The 16816-nt window shown below is 45.4% G+C and overlaps 1 protein-coding gene across 4 annotated transcripts in view; it reads left to right on the forward strand.

The window, feature by feature from the left end:
- The first annotated feature begins 12055 nt into the window (after positions 1-12055).
- The window catches only part of LOC140190838 (rasGAP-activating-like protein 1), a 296426-nt gene continuing 291665 nt past the window's right edge, over positions 12056-16816 (forward strand). For all 4 annotated transcript variants that reach the window (XM_072247716.1, XM_072247717.1, XM_072247719.1 and 1 more), the window contains exons 1-2: positions 12056-12453; positions 12554-12610. In XM_072247716.1, coding sequence (XP_072103817.1) covers positions 12389-12453; positions 12554-12610 — 122 coding nt within the window. In that variant the 5' untranslated portion in view covers positions 12056-12388. The remainder of the gene's footprint in view (positions 12454-12553; positions 12611-16816) is intronic.

Below are 16816 nucleotides of genomic sequence, written 5' to 3' on the forward strand. Positions count from 1 at the left end.
CTATTTGTCAAGGGAGAAAAGTGGGAAAAAAAACAACAGTGACCTCATGCTGTTTATTGGAACTTGCTGTGCTGGGTAATAGCCTGCACACATTAAATTCATTCATTACAAGCGATGTCTTTGAACATAATTTGGTTTTATAAATGCAAATACTCCCTCACTCTACTAACAAAGAATCTTTTCTAATTGAAATAAAAGCAGAGCGTGCTGGAAACCCTCAGACAGACTGGCAGCACCTGTGGAAAGTAAAACAGAGGTAATCTTCCAGGTCAATGGAGTGGTCACCACACACCTTCCTGACAATTAATCTATTATATTCCTGTGCCGCTGCCAGATAATCGATATATTTTCAGAAAGGACAGTGCGTGCTGCTTTCAATTTAATTAATATTCTTAAGCCATTTAAGACTTCTTTCTATTTTCTGGAGAAGTCTGCTTCCGTCAGTTACATGCGGCCTTGACATTTTGAACCCAGTTATTTCGAACTCCTGTTTGGTTTCAGGATGGTCTCTAATGAAAGTCGATGAAACAGCAGTTGTCTGCGCCCTTTTGAAATCTTGATGTCAACTTCATTCATTAAAATGCAATAAACAGTCTACTGGGGATCTCAGCGGGACTGTGTTTTGACCCGAAACACGGGCAGTTCCTTTCCTTACGCAGATGCTGCCTGACGTGCCGAGATCTTCCAGTAGATTGTCTGTTGCTCCAGAGCCCAGCATCTACAGAAACTGTGCCTTCATCCACTAAAATTGCTCAAGCTTCAAGGTTGGTGCAGCGTCAGTGAACAAAAGCAGTCAAATGTTACCAAAAGTCTAAAATCTTTGAGCCTAAAATGGCAAAAAAAATTCAAAGAAAATGCAGAAGATTTAGTTTTCCATCAGAAATATTCAATTATCAAAGTTTTGTTGAGGAGCAAAATTGGATAATACAAGAAAATCTGCAGTGAGATGGTCATCCACGATTAAAGGCATCTATTAGTCTTGCGAGACCATGGATCTGCCCCTGGAAAGTCTTCACTCTCCAGGACTGAGCAAGGTTGTATGGAAGACCAGCAGTTGCCCATGCTGCAAGTCTCCCCTCTCCACGACACCAATGTTGTCCAAGGTAAGGGCATTAGGACCCATACAGCTTGGCATCGGTGTCAGAGCAATGTGTGATTAAGTGCCTTGCTCAAGGACACAACACGTTACCTCGGCTGGGGCTCAAACTCATGAACTTCAGGTCACTAGCCCAATGCCTTAACCACTTGGCCACGTGCCCACACATCCACGATTAACCTGCATGGATCGGATATGGAGCTACCACACATACCTTTCATTGTCTGAGCTCATTATTACAGTGTCATTATCCAGGCCACACAACCATGCTCTTTATTGCTTGAACACTTGTTCACAAGGTCCGGTTATGTGAACGGCTAGCACTTCCCTCCAGAATGATATCACAAGACAACACAGGACAAACCAAGACTAAAACTGACAAAACCACATATTTATAACATATAGTTACAACAGTGCAAAGCAATACCATAATTTGATAAAGAGCAGACCATGGGCATGGTAAAAAAAAAAAGTCTCAAAGTCCCAACAGACTCATCATCTCACACAGATGGTAGAAGGGAGGAACTCTCCCCGCCATGAACCTCCAAGCGCGCCAACTTGCCGATGCAGCACCATTGGAAGCACCCGACTGCAGTGGACTCTGTGTTCGCCTGAAAACTTTGAGCCTCCAACAAGCCCCTCCGACACAGTCTCTCTGAGCACCATCCTCTGCCGAGCACTTCGACACCTCCCCGGCCGCCGAGCTACAAGCAAAGCTGAAGATTCAGGGCCTTCTCTGGAGATTCTGGACTGGTGAGCGAAGTTATTGAGGGTGGTTCAGGAACGTGATGGTTGAAGGGTAATAACTGTTCCTGAATCTGGTGATGTGGGACCTGAGGCTCCTGTGCCTCCTTCCCGATGGAAGCAGTGTGAAGAGAGCATGGCCTGATGGTAGGGGTGGGGGGGGGGGGGAGGTTATTGATGGTGTTTTCTTGTTCAAGACACTCCTTGTAGATGTGCTCAATGGTGAGGAGGGCTTTATCTGTGAAGGATTGGGCCGTCCATTACTTTTTGTAGGATCTTCTGTTCTTGGGCATTGGTGTTTCTGCACCAGATTGTCAGGATACTCTCCACTGTGCACCTATAGAAGTTTGTCAAAGTTTTAGACGACCCGCTGGATCTGTGTAAACTAAGAAATAGAGGTACTGTCATGCCTTCTTTGCTACAACACTTCATGTGGTTCCCAGGACAGATCCTCTGATATGATATTGCCAACACTACCTCCAATCCCCAAAGAGCACTGGCCCATGAGCTTCTGGCTGCGTCTTCCTGTAGTCAATAATCTTTGGTTTTGCTGATTGCTGAGGAACCATTTAACCAGATTTTCAATCCCTTTCCTGTATGCTGGTTTGCCACCACTTTGACTTGTCCAACAACAGTGGTGTCATTAGCAAACTTAAGTATGACATTGGATCTGTGCTCAGCCACACAGTTATAGATATAAAGCAAGCAGAGCTGGGGGCTAAGTACACAGCCTTGCAGTGTACCTGTGCTGACAGAGATTGTGGGGGTGTTGTTGCCAATCCAAACTGACTGGGCAGGAAGTCATCTGTCAGTGAGGAAATCGAGGATCCAATTGCACCCCGATGTTGAAGATGATGTTCATGACCTTCGTACGAGATTAATGAATATATCTTCAAAGTCTGGTCCAAAAGGCTACAGCCCATGGGGTTGAAGATGTATTGGCAAATTGGATTGAACATTTGCTGGGTGGGTTTGTAGATGACACAAAAACTGGTGTGGTGGATAGTGGGGATGGTCACAGTCTGGGATTTTTCACAGCACAATGGTAGAAGGAATTTAATCGTAATAAGTGTGAAATGCCTCATTTTGGGAGGTCAGATAAGCGTACAGCAAACACTACGTGTGGTAGGGTCCTGGCAGTATTGAGGAACAGAGGGATCTTGGTGCACATGTCTAAGAATCCGAAAGCTGGCAGCACAGGTAGATGGAGCGGTTAGGGCATAGAAGATATGAGCAATTATTAGCCAGGGTATAGAATATAACTGTAGCAAAGTTGTAGAAAACTGTCGGGCAAGGTCACATCAAGAAGGCAGTTTTGTGTCACTACCCTATAGAAGGGATGTGGCCTTCTATTGGTGAGACCTGCCGTAGATTGGGAGACTGCTTCGTCAAGCACCAAAAGCAGGATCTCCTGGTGGCTACCGATTTCACTTCTACATCCCACTCCTGTTCAGACATGCTGGTCCATGGCCTTCTCTATCGCCAGGATGAGGCCACACTCAGGTTGGAGGAGCAACACCTTCTATTTCATCTGGGTAGCCTCCAAGCAGATGGCATGGACATCAATTCCTTGAAATTCCAGAAATGCCCCACCCCCACCTTCACCATTCCCCATTCCTGTTTCCCTCTCACCTTATCTCCTGACCCACCCATCACCTCCCTCTGGTGCTCCTCCTCCTTCCCTCTCCTATCAGATTCCTCCTTCTCCAGCTCTTTCACCAATCATCTTCCCCAGCTCTTCACTTCACCCCTCCCCCATCTCCCGGTTTCACCCATCACCTGCCACCTTGTACGTCTTACTCCCCTCCCCCCACCTACTTATCCTGACTCCTCCCCTTCCTTTCCAGTCCTGATGAAGAGTCTCGGCCCAAAACGTCGACTGTTTACTCTTTTCCATAGATGCTGCCTGGCCTGCTGAGTTCCTCCAGCAGTTTGTGTGTGTGTTGCTATGGAGAGACTGTGATTGCACAAGGGATGCTGCAGAAGAGATTCACCAGGATGCTGCCTAGAATGAAGTGTTTCAATTGTGAGGAGACACCGATAGGCTGGGTTTGTTTCTCTTGGTGTGGAGAAGGTTGGGGGGGGGTGGAATCTGTTAGAGGTGGACAAAATTATGAGGAGCATAGAAAGGACTAATGAATTTAAACTTTTCCAGATGTATTTACAGCAGAGATCAGAGGTTTAAAATAAGGATTAAGGAGATGTAAGGAAGACTTTTTCATTTCGATGAGAGTTTGAGTTTGAATTGGTGGAGTGGTGGAGGTAGAGCCATTTCCATCATTTAAAAAGTATCTCCAAAAGTACTTGAATTGCTAAGACTCATAGACCTAGTATTAGTAAATGGGATTAATATGGGTGGGGCACACTTCTGGGTTTTATTACTTGAAGACTCTTTGAGAAATCCCATCTTCCAACAACTGCTACTTCCCTTTCTTCACAGACATTCCTTCCGCCCCAGTTCTGTGGGTTCTGAGGTGGCCGATGAGGCCAGTGTGGGCCCTGTGGACTTCTGCTGCAAGTGAAGCCTGGTGGATTTCCTCTCCCAGACCAATAACCCCAGCACTGGTGCTCTCCGTCTGCTCAGTTACTCTGGTGAGCAGGCCACATCATTGAAAAAGACTTCCAACAGGAGATTCCATAAGATATAGGGGCAGAATTAGGCCATACAGCCCATCGAGTCTGCTCTGTCATTCCATCATGGCCGATCCCAGATCCCACTCAATCCCGTACACCTGCCTTCTCGCCATATCCTTTGATGCCCTGACCGATCAGGAACCGATCAACCTCCGCCTTAGATATACCTACCATCTTGGCTTCCACCGCAGTCTGTGGCAGAGCGTTCCACAGATTCTAGCTAAAAGAATTCCTCGTTACCTCTGTTCTAAAGGGTCGCCCCTCAATTTTGAGGCTGTACCACTAGTTCTGGATACCCCCTGCATAGGAAACATCCTCTCCACATCCACCCTATCTAGTCCTTTCAACATTCGGTAGGAAGAATAATGTTCCCAGGAAGACATTTGCTTGGCATGCTATTCACTCTGTCCTTAATTTGCACTTGGGGTCTAGGTTCCCATTAGATGGACTTGACATGTTCTCCCGATGTCTCTTCACCATTCTGAGGGGCCTTCCTGATCACTGAGAATATTGTACTTTTTCAATCAGGCTTTTAATATCCTGAAGGCTTTTCTCTGTCTTCCATCCTGAGATGTAAAGGGTCTTTGATATTGAGTCAGTATGTTGTAGAATCAGTTCAGAGAGGTGGAGAGTGAAGTTCTCCACGTTGGTTTGAAAGCCTGATGGTTGTAGGTGAACGAACATGGTGGTGTGGGACCTACGGCTTCTCAACCTCCTGCCCGATGGTAGGTGCAAGAAGAGAGTGTGGCCTGGATGGTGGGAGTCCTTGATAAGGACGTTGCTTTCTTGTGGCTGCATTCCTTGTAGGTGTACTCAGTGGTGGGGAGGGCTTTTGCTGTGATAGACTGGGATGGAGCCACCACCTTCAGTCATCGACGTTGGACAACATCTCAGTAAACTTTGTTTTCCTGGTTGACGTTTTTCCTTTACAGTACACTGCTAATAGAGAATTTACGTGAAGTTACTTTGCTTTCTATTTATTGATCAAAGTAGGTTAAGGCTGCTACAACTGGTTTAGAAAAACTACAAAATTTATTCCCTTCAATCAGTAAAAGAGTCACAATTTTAGAAAAAGTAGTTGAGGCCTTTTGTAATTGAGACTATTGCAATTTCATCTTCCCTGAAGATATTAGCTTTACGGATCTGCCTTTCGCTATCCTGAATAATTATAACCTAATGACCACAGTAACTTTTTCTTTTTTGCCCGTTGCACTGTCGGTGTTCAGGGCAGCAATGAAAGTCCTTCACCTCTGTCAGCGTTCACGGCTTCCTTCATCATGTCTGTAGTTTCCTCTCAGTTTACCGTCAGTCATGCAGGTCCCAGATGGAGACCCAGAGATACCGTCACACACAGGTATAGAAGGATACCTCGTTGCTGTTTCCGCAACAGTTTTGTTTGACTGGTCAGGGTTGATAGCCCTGAGCTGAACCCCTGGAACCCGGAGGATCAGTAGGCCATTCTTAGTCTGGCCTCTACCCTTTGACATATTTGGCATGGGTGACCCTACCAAGAACCAAAGCACAAAGCCTTGACTCCAGCTATTGAGGCACGCAAGATACCAAACCACAGCAGGGTTGTGGTCCTCTTCGAGGACTGTAACTTCACTCTCAGACAACTCTTGATGCCAGCGCTCAGGCTGCGGAACTCTCCGTTACTGTGCATTGAAGTCGTTATCTCTCCGATGCTGTCAATGTGCTTCACTCAAATGGCAGACAAGTTGGTTCATCTCTCTTGTCTCCATGGAGGAGGCAGAGCGTGCATTTCTTATTCAAATGGCAGCAGTCCATCAGAAAGTTAAAACACAAGCTCAATCAAGCTGTGGCCACAGGCACTGACTCAGTGGGGCGGTGTGGTAGTATAATGGTTAGCACAATGCGTTACCGCACTGGTGACCCGGGTTCAATTCCCACTGCTACCTGTAAGACGTTTGGATGTTCTCCCCATGGATGTCTGGGTTTCCTCCCACAGATGTACCGGTTGGTAGGTGAATTGGTCATTGCAGATTCCCCTGTGGTTAGGCTAGGATTGAATCGGGGGATTGCGAGGCAGTGCGGCTGGGAGGACTGGAAGAGCCGATTCCACACTGTGTCTCAATAAAATAAAATAATCAATTTGAAAATCAGCTCATTGTTTATCACTGTAAGGTAATAGATGCTCAGACGGAGATCTCGCAGAACAATCACGTTGACAATGTTGAAGAATCACAATCAGATTTAATACCACCAACATATGTCATGAGATTTGTTAATTTTATGGCAGCAGTACAATGAAATTCATGATAAATAAATATAATAGCATTCCTGGAAAAGCTCATAAAATACTCTGAATTGAATTGACCTTGTGTTGAAGTTATGCAATAATGAGGATGGTAAATTGATTAAATGCAATTCTGATTAATCTTGTATTTAATAAATATAATCCTAATTAACCTCAGTTGTAATGTCACATTTAAGTGATAGTTATTTGAACTTCAAGCTAAACGTTGATTAAGTAGCTAATTTATTGCATAATTTTATGTTTTAGATGGGTTTAAGGGGGTAACTGTGTAGAGTGTACCTGTGAGCACTGAGCATAATATTGAGTATGATTTGATCCACTTGTGTACCGGATACACCCATTGAGGGTCTCTCTCCCCTCAATAACGAATATTTTATAGACAGCTGTAACTCTGATACTTGCAAAACCAAACACTTACCGTACAAGCCAAACAGTATATAAATGATCTCTCTGTGAAAATTCCAGACGATCTCTGAATTTTGGCCAGTTGGCGGCTGAACGCCTCTGAAGTTCAGTAACGTTCCACTCTTGTCACCGTTCAACCTGTTTTTGATGCTCAGCTTCACCCTCACCTTGGGTAGGATCATCGAAGGCTTTGAAGGGATTTTGAGGAGCAGGGTTCGACCTGGGTTGCAGGTGCCTCACTTCTGCCAAAATGAAATTTACATTTATGAAAATGGGACCAAACATCTCATATCATTTGAGCAGGGTGTGTCATGATCGTTGTCTAACTCCAACTTCTTCCTTGCAGAATACAGTGGAATTCAGGTACAAGTGGACAATGGATACGAAATGGCCAAAACAGCTGACATCTTTATTAATGTTCACTACACATGCCTGATATTTACTCTCAGCATGGTGCCCTGAAGAGCCTGTAAATGCGTCACCAGTATTTTTCTGCTCCTCCCCCTCATGAGGTGGAAAGTAAAGGAATGTCTTGGGGTCTGCACGTCATAGAAAAGTACAGCTCAAAAGCAGGCCCTTCTGCCCATCTAGCCCCTGCCACACTATTTAATCGACCTGCACTGGGCCTTAGCCCTCCGTACCTCATTGGAAAGGGTACAGAGGAGATTCACCAGGATGCTGCCTGGTTTAGAGAGTATGCATTATGATCTGAGATTAAGGGAGCTAGGGCTTTACTCTTTGGAGAGAAGGAGGATGAGAGGAGACATGATAGAGGTGTACTAGATATTAAGAGGAATAGATAGAGTGGATAGCCAGCGCCTCTTCCCCAGGGCACCACTGCTCAATACAAGAGGACATGGCTTTAAGGTAAGGGGAGGGAATTTCAAGGGGGATATTAGAGGAAGGTTTTTTACTCAGAGAGTGGTTGGTGCGTGGAATGCATTGCCTGAGTCAGTGGTGGAGGCGGATACACTAGTGAAGTTTAAGAGACTACTAGACAGGTATATGGAGGAATTTAAGGTGGGGGGTTGTATGGGAGGCAGGGCTTGAGGGTCGGCACAACATTGTGGGCCAAAGGGCCTGTAATGTGCTGTACTATTCTACGTTCTATGTTCTACCACCCATGTACCTATCCAATCTTCTCTTCAACATTGAAATCCAGCTCGCATCCACCACTTGTGCTGGCAGTTTGTTCCACACTCTCACTACGAGCTGAGTGAAGAAGTTCCTGTTCCCCTCAAACCTTTCACACTTAATTCATGACCACTAGTTGTAGTCCCAAACAACCTCAGTGGTAGGAGTTCAAGGTTCTTACTGTAGAGACTGAGAGGTTCCTCTTACTCTCTGCACCCTTGCAGCAGTCAATTTTCTGCCTCTTGTCGTTCTCCACGTCTCTTATTATGTGCTGCATTTGGAATTTTAAATGCAGGTACCTCCCTACCACTTGTGAACAAATACGTTTTTCAACCATAGTAATCTCCTCATATGCAATTTTTTCCCCCATGAAATATGAAGCCTAAGCCACCTGCAATCTGTCTAATGTGGTGAAATTTGTTCATCTATTACACAAATTGTCAAGGTCAGCAAAGGTCTTGTGTGTTTTTTTTAACTGATGATTAATTTTCGAGGTATTGATGGTTCAGTGGATGCTCAAAAAGGTAAATAATGAAAGTATTGCTTTAGTCTCATTACCTTCCAAAAAATTGGGATAGAAGTCAAGATTGCCTGGGTGAATCATGGAACATTTAGAACTTACAAAAATATAACAGAGAAACTGGCCCTTCGGCCCATGGTATCTGTGCTGACCAAGATGCCAAGTTAAACTAACCTCATCTGTCTACATCCTCCGAAAGTTCATATGGCTGTCTAATTGCCACTTAAATAATAACATCATAATGTACCCCATTTCAAAGAGACTGCTCCACGAATTGCAGAGGCAAAACCAGATTCTATGCGATTCTAAAGCAGAGGCTCAACTTTTACAGTTATTTTGCATCTTATCATTAACAATGAACACCTCCACGTTATAAGATTACTATTCGGGATGCAGCCGTGTGTAAAGAATCCAGTGGATGTATCAAAACATTTGGATATGGTCCAGGTGTGGAGAGAGACACTGAATCGGGTCAACAGTTCATTGACTTTCAATACTATTGCAGGATTTAAAGGAAAAGAAAAATAAACACTTGGCCAACAGGGCTGCGAACTAAAACTCTCAAACTGAAAGTCAAATGCCAACTCTACAGCTGGAAGCAATAACTAAATGAATACTGCTCCTTTACAGCACTTGACCAAACGATAGTCCTCTTTCCTGGGCAAGGATAAGGGTAAGCAAGGAGCATAAATGTTGCTGTGCTTTTGGTCAAGTCTCAACCAGACTAGAATGGAAAGAAGGGAGTTAAATACCATAATTAGTAATTAGATGGGACATGCATACTCATGAGCAAGCTTGCTGAATCTGTTCTGTGCCCCACCTGCGCCAGCACGTAGACCCCGCAGCACAGCCCATAGTTGTGACAGATGTTGAGGTTAATTCCAGGAATCAGAGTTGGATGAGGTCAGTAAGGTGGGATAGGGGCATTGAGGGAAGGAAGAAGGTTTGAGGTGTGAACTGAGGGATCACTTCTCAGCTGCTAATCCTTTTTGATTTAAAAAAAATCGGCAATCAAGCAAACGGCAGAAGTGTTCCACACCATCTCAGAAAGGAGTTGACCCAAATCTGCAGCAATAGTTTTGTCACCTTGCCAGCAAAGTGTTGAACGTGTTCCCACCAACTGATTCCATGACTCCTGGAGGAGAAGCACCATTGTTGGGTCATCTCTCTTTTCTTCAGTGGTGCTGTGGGGTGGAGAGTCACTTGTTTCCTCTCCAGTTCGTCGGTCTCTGATTCTGGCTGATAAGGCCAGAGTGGAACTTGCAGTCTCTGCCACACATGGGACAGGAGGTCCTCGGTGGATTCGGAGGATGGCTACCCGGAAGGAGGTGCATCATTTCTGCTTTTTACACTGGGCTTCAATCTGCTACAGATAGAGAATGCATTCTCAGTGACATCCTGACTCTCCATTTCGAGCCACCTTGAACTGTAGTTTCTCACCATAGTCAAGGCATTGAGTTCAAAAGTCAAGAGGCTATGTTGCTACTGGTTAGGCCACAGCTGGAGTATTGCATATAGTTTTGATCACCCACTATAGGAAGGGCATTGAGGCTTGGAAAGGGTGCAGAGGAGGTTCACCAGGATGCTTTTAAGAGAGGTTTAGATAGGCACATGAATATGGGTAAGATGGAGGGATATTGACATTGTGTAGGTAGGAGGGATTAGTTTTTGGGTTTTTTAAAATTTACTTTTTAGCTGGTTCAGCACAACATTGTGGGCTGAATGGCCAGTTCCAGTCCTGAACTGTTCTATGTTCCATAACACAGTTTGATATGGCAACTAGTCTGTCCAAGATGACAAGAAATTGAAGTGTCCTGGAAACAGCACTGGCCATCACGAAGATCAGACTCCCCTGCTTGGATTCAGAAGGTGAAAAACAATTAGCTTTGTCACATATACATCAAAACATTGAAACTTGCGGTGAAACGCATCATCTCCTTTGTGCAAGGGTTTTAAATGGGGTGGAGTTTGTTAGGAAGGTTTCCTGACGCAATATGAAGATAAGCCAACTAGAGGAGAGGCCATACTTGATCTGGTATTGGAAAATGAACCTGGTCAGGTGTCAGATCTCTGGGTGGGAGAGCACTTTGGAGGTAGTGAGCACAACTCTACCTCCTTCACCCTAGCGCTGGAGAGGGATAAGACCAGACAATTTGGGAAAATATTTAATTGGCGTGGTGGGGTGGGGGAGATATGATACTATTAGGCAAGAACTAGGGAGCATATATTGCAGCTGGTGACTGACGGATGTCATATCTTTCACTGATCACTCAGTTACGCTAAGCTTGGCTACACTTAACTTTCATTGTGTCAAGTTTGTACGTTTGCTAACTGCTGATAAAAAATTAAAAACATATCTTTGACTTTTGGAACAATCATTATTGGAGTTGAGGGTGTGCCACACAAATATAATAAATCTGTGGGGATTGCCAGCAGCAGAAATTACTTTATTTGACCTCCCACTGTGTAACACCCCTCCCCTTTGCATTCTCTTGCTGCTTTCCCCTTCTATTACTTTGAGGCACTTAAGCTTTTGAAATGTATGGATAGCTTGCAAATCTAAGATTTGTTTTCCACTGATACTTAAGATAATAATAGAACAAAGAAGCTTTGAAAATGCAACAAATGTCAAAGCTCTCTTTGCAAAGTGTAAGGATGGTGTTGCAATTTAATTGAATTTACTGCAAATTTAGGCCTTACTTTATTGGGATAACATTGATGTGTACCCATAATTTTCTTGTAAGCCCAATAGGGACCACAAGAGATTCCACAGATGCCAGAAATGCAGGGTAATGTGCTGGAGGAATTCAGCAGGTCAGGCAGCATCTACGGAAAGTAATAAGCAGTAGACGTTTGGGGCCAAGATCCTTCAAAGGACGAGGGCTTATTTTCTTCTTAATGAGCCACGAAGCGAGTTTTCGACCCGAAACGTAGAACGTTCCCGCCCCTAAAGTTGCTGCTCGACCTGCTGAATTCCTCCAGCAGGTTGTCTGTGCTCCAGATTCCAGCATCCGTCCTCCTGTGTTTTTTTTCCCTTCACACTACACACTCGCAAGTTGATGAAAGGTTATTAAGCACGAACAGAATTGTCGCCAGAACATACTTTAACTCTGCAATCCCGCTGTGCTGCCGGTAGGAGGCAGACGAGTTCCCCAATCCAACGGAGAAGGACGTTATTTCCTTACCTAGCGAGGCTATTAACTCTTGCCTGTGGCTGCTTTAATTCAAACCTTGCCAAATCCCACACACAGCACACAATTTTGCCACTGATATCACCGGCTCCAATTTCTGGTCCTGATGGAAAGCGAGAGTGCAACTTGATCCGAGGAGTCGACCTCTCGAGGTGTTAGCCTCGGCTCCACCTGACCTGGGCTCATCGACCGCTCGGACTTTGCCAGTTGCACAGCAAGCAAAGAGATTCCAGAATTGTCGCGGAACTGAGCAAAGGAGGGCAGCCTGTCGGGCTTGCCGACTGCCAAGCAACATTCCCCGCCGCGAGGATGAATCCAACAAGCGCCAAGTACTGCAACATCGCTATATAAATTACAAAAAAAACTTTTCACCGTGAACAGCCGGCATGGCAAAAAATACGTGCTTGTATTTTCGTATTATCGAAGGAAGAAATTTGCCGGCAAAGGACGTGTAAGTTTCTCGCCTTGTAGACCTTTCGTTCTGTTACCTGCATTGTGGGACAAGTTGGTTTGCCGTTGTAACGTTTGTGTATCGTTTGCCTTTGTTTCAGGTCTGGTACCAGCGATCCTTACTGTCTGGTTAAGGTGGACAACGAGGTGGTGGCCAGGTGAGTGACCTATTTTATTGCCCTGGACGTGTTGGAGCGTCAAGGCGCGTGTCTGATGGGAGGAGATTTCCGAGAGGCGTACACGATCTTTAATTGCAAATCTATACAAGTTTTCCTCTTAATCTGAGTGACTTGTTGCAAGGGAACCCTTTCGGAGACAGCTGGACGTCTAGTGCACTGTGTTTTCTCGCGGGCGTGTCATGCCGGAATTATCCACGTTGTCTTTGCAGTTGTCTATTTTCGGTGCCGAGAAGTGAGCGGAGACGCCGCAGTTTCCGTTCCCTCGGCGAATGTTAGCTAGCTGCAGCGTTATTCACCTAGCAGAAACCCGCAAATAATGCCGGGGCTACGGTACAGCTTTACAAGGCTGGTTGAAACCATATCCTGTACCACCGTGCGCCGCGAGTACCCCGCCCCAGGGTGTGCAGACACGTGGACGAATATTTGAGAGCCACCGCCCGACCCCTCCATAGGTGGTCTTTACATGACCCCATAATTCGGGTTGAATGATCAGGGTGGTCCCAAAAGAGTGTCTGAAGCATGTCTTCACGTTTCTGCGTCTGCAGCATGCTCGGCGATGGCGACGGTGTAGTCCATCTTTAGTGAGGGAATGTGGGGACCAACCAGCGACTAAAGCCAGGGCACGTTGTGTGTGTGTGTGTGTGTTGCAAGTTTACTGTTCAGTTCAGAGTGGACCAGGGCTATAATGGAGTCAGACTAGGTTCTGCGTTCACTGTCAGAGAAAGTCAATAGTTCCCTTCCTGATAAACGTTGAGATGTACTGTTCCTGAGTGACGTCTGTGTGGACCAGGTGACGGCCACGGAGCCAAGGCAAGTGTTGGTGTACATTTAGTAGGAAGGCTGTGATGTGAACCCTGGGGTGGGGTGGGGTGGGGAGGGATCAGTACCATGGATAGGCAGTTGGAAGTGATGATATGAGAAGGTCATGCAAGGCTGACAGTAGGGACAGTGGTAAGAGGTAGCACTGGACAAGAAGGCGTTCTTATTTCTAGTAGGCGGCATTAATATTTCTTTATTAAGATTCAGTGCAGAATAGACCTTCCAGCCAGTCGAGCCCTGCCACTCAGCAACCCCCCGATTTAACCCCCGCCTACTCACGAGGCAATTTATACCGACCAATGAACCTACCAACCAGTATGTCTTTGGACTGTGGGAGGAAACCGGAGCATCTGGAGGAAACCCACGCGGTCACAGGGAGAACGCACAAACGCCTTACAGGCAACATCAGGGACTGAGCCCAGATCGCCTGTGCTGTAAAGCATTGTGCTAACCACTACGCTACCATGCTACCCGCTCCATTCACGGTCCTTCAGAAAAATTCAGTCTTTATATTCTCTGCGCCAATTTTTTTTGACTCTATAAATATTGCAATTTGCATGAAGAATTGTCCGAACTTTTTATTTATTTCTAATGTGTGACCACGCCGTAGTGGCGAGCTCCTCAGTGTAACCACCATTCAAATTAGCTACAATTTTAGCATGGTTGATTTTTAAAAATATCATTCTCTGATACTTCAATAGTAAAAGTAAGCTAGAGAACTGTTTTTCTCTTAAGGTTTGAACAGGCGAGTCCAAGCAGTCTCACCAAAAGCTTTTATGGTTGTGGAATTTATATTATGTTTTATGGTCCACTGTCTTCTCCTATCAGATTCCTTCTTCTTCAGTCCTTTACCACTTCCACCTCTCACCTCCCAGCTTCTTACTTCACTCCCACTCACCTACCCTCCCCTTCACCCTGGTTTCACCTATCACCTTCTAGCTTGTACTTCTTCCATTCCCCCCCCCTTTCTTATTCTGGCTTCTTCCCCCTTCCTTCCCAGTCCTGAAGTTCTCAGCCTGAAACATCGACTGTTTATCCCTCTCCACAGACGCTGCCTGACTTGCAGAGTTATTCTAGCTTTTTGTACGTGTTGCTCTCTGTTTGTAGAAGCCTTGTTCCTGCTCCTCAGAGGGAACTGAGTGAATTATCAGTTTGTAAAATCCAGCCTCGCTCAGTGAGGTACTGGCTTTCCAAGGGCATGTATGGATTATGGATTTGTTTAAAAAAAGTGCCTAAATTAAGGCTGATATTAAGGTTGCCAGGCTTGGGAAGGGGGCAAAATGTGACCAGAGCTTCTGGAAGTTTGGGCAAATGCTCTAGATTGATCCAAAATGCACTTGTTCTTACTTGTCCCTGGAAGTCTACAGGAGCCTGTATTGGGAGCAAACTGGACAATGCTGGACCAATAATGTGTTGGTGTGTGGTCAAGTGGTTAAGGTGTTCGTCTAGTGATTTGAAGGTTGCTAGTTCAAGCCTTGGCTGAGGCAGCATGTGTGTCCTTGAGCAAGGTACTTAACCACACATTGCTCTGCGACGACACTGGTGCCAAGCTGTATGGGTCCTAATGCCTTTCCCTTGGACAATATCGGTGGCGTGGAGATGGGAGACTTGCAGCATGGGCAACTGCTGGTCTCCATACAAGCTGGCCCAGGCCTGCGCCCTGGAAACCTTCCAAGTTGCAAATCCATGGTCTCACGAGACTAACAGATGCTTATTAAATGTGTTGGCACGATAGTGTAGCGGTTAGCATAATGCTATTACAGTGACTGTGACCCGGGTTCAATTCCTGTCTCTGTCTGTAAGGAGTTGGTATGTTCTCCCCGTGACCGCGTGGGTTTCCTCCAGGTGCTCCGGTTTCCTCCCACAGTCCAAAGACCTACCGGTTGGGAGGTTAATTGGTCTCTGTTGAAATTGGTCAGCTCGAGGGCTGGAAGGGCCGATTACCATGCTGTATCCCTAAATTCAAAAAAGTAAAGAAATAATACCCGGAACAAAAGCAGAAACTGCAGGAAACACTCAGCCAGAGCTACATCTGTGGAATGAGGGATAATGCGCAGGATCGAAATAAAGCTGCAGAGAGCTGTAAACTTAGACAGCTCCATCATGGGCACTAGCCTCCGTAGTACCCAGGACATCTTCAAGGAGAGATGCCTCAGAAAGGCGGCGTCCATCATTAAGGACCACCATCACCCAGGGCATGCCCTCTTCTCATTGCTACCATCAGGAAGGAGGTACAGAAGCCCGAAGGCACACACTCAGAGATTCAGGATCATCTTCTTTCCGTCTGCCATCTGATTTCTGAATGGAAATTGAACCCGTGAACACTATCTCATTACTTTTTTATTTCCTTTTTTTGCACTACTCATTTAATTTAACTATTTAATATTTATATTTCACAATTTTGTTCCACTCTGTTATCATGTATTGCGTTGTCCTGCTGCCGCTAAGTAAACAAATTTTGCGACGTGTGCCAGTGATATTGGACCTGATTCTGATTCGGAACAATTTGATTTTTAAATATTTCATGTATACGTACAGGCGCTCCCCCGAGTTGCCATTGCCCGGTTTATGAGCCCGAATTTTTGGGAGACTGACAAGGTGAATTTACCATTTACTGTAGGGCTAAAAGCATTTTTTGCCACGTGGGAACTCAACCTCTGAATGGTTGAGTTAAATGCACTGGTTTAACTACACCTTGCAACGCTTGCAAAATGCTGGAGGAACTCAGCAGGCCTGGCAGCACCTATGGGAAAAAAAAAGCACAGTTGACGTTGCGAGCCGAAATCCTTCCGCAGAACAGGAGGGAAAAAGAAGCTGAGGAGTAGATTTGGAAGTTGGGGAGGAGAAGAGAGAGAAACGCCAGGCCAGAGGTGAAACTTGGAGGGATGAAGCAAAGAGCTAGGAAGTTGATTGGTGAAAGAGACAGATGGCCAAGGAAGAAGGAAAAATCGGGGGCACCAGACGGAGGTGATGGGCGGGCAAGGAGATGACATGAGAGAGTGAAAAGGGGATAGGAAGTGGTTATATTCATTTTGTGTAGTCTCCAACCTGCTGGCATGAATATCGATTTCTCAAACTTCTAGTAATGCCACCCCCTCCTCTCCTTTTCCTGTCATCGCTCACATATGTCATGAAATGTGTTTTTTTTTGTGGCAGCAGTACAGTGCGATACATAAAGTTACTATGGTACTGTGCAAAAGCCTTAGGAACCTTCGCTATATATATGTGTTCAAAACTTGAGCACAGTACTGTATATAGACAAAAACACAGGTGCTGCAGCTGTTGAACAGGTTTGGTTCCTGATGAAAGGTCATAAACCCGAAACAATAATTATGTTTCTCCCATCTCAGAAACTGTCTGACTGTT

This window comes from Mobula birostris, chromosome 31 (genome assembly GCF_030028105.1).
Source record: "Mobula birostris isolate sMobBir1 chromosome 31, sMobBir1.hap1, whole genome shotgun sequence".
In the NCBI taxonomy this organism is placed as follows: Eukaryota; Metazoa; Chordata; class Chondrichthyes; order Myliobatiformes; family Myliobatidae; genus Mobula; species Mobula birostris.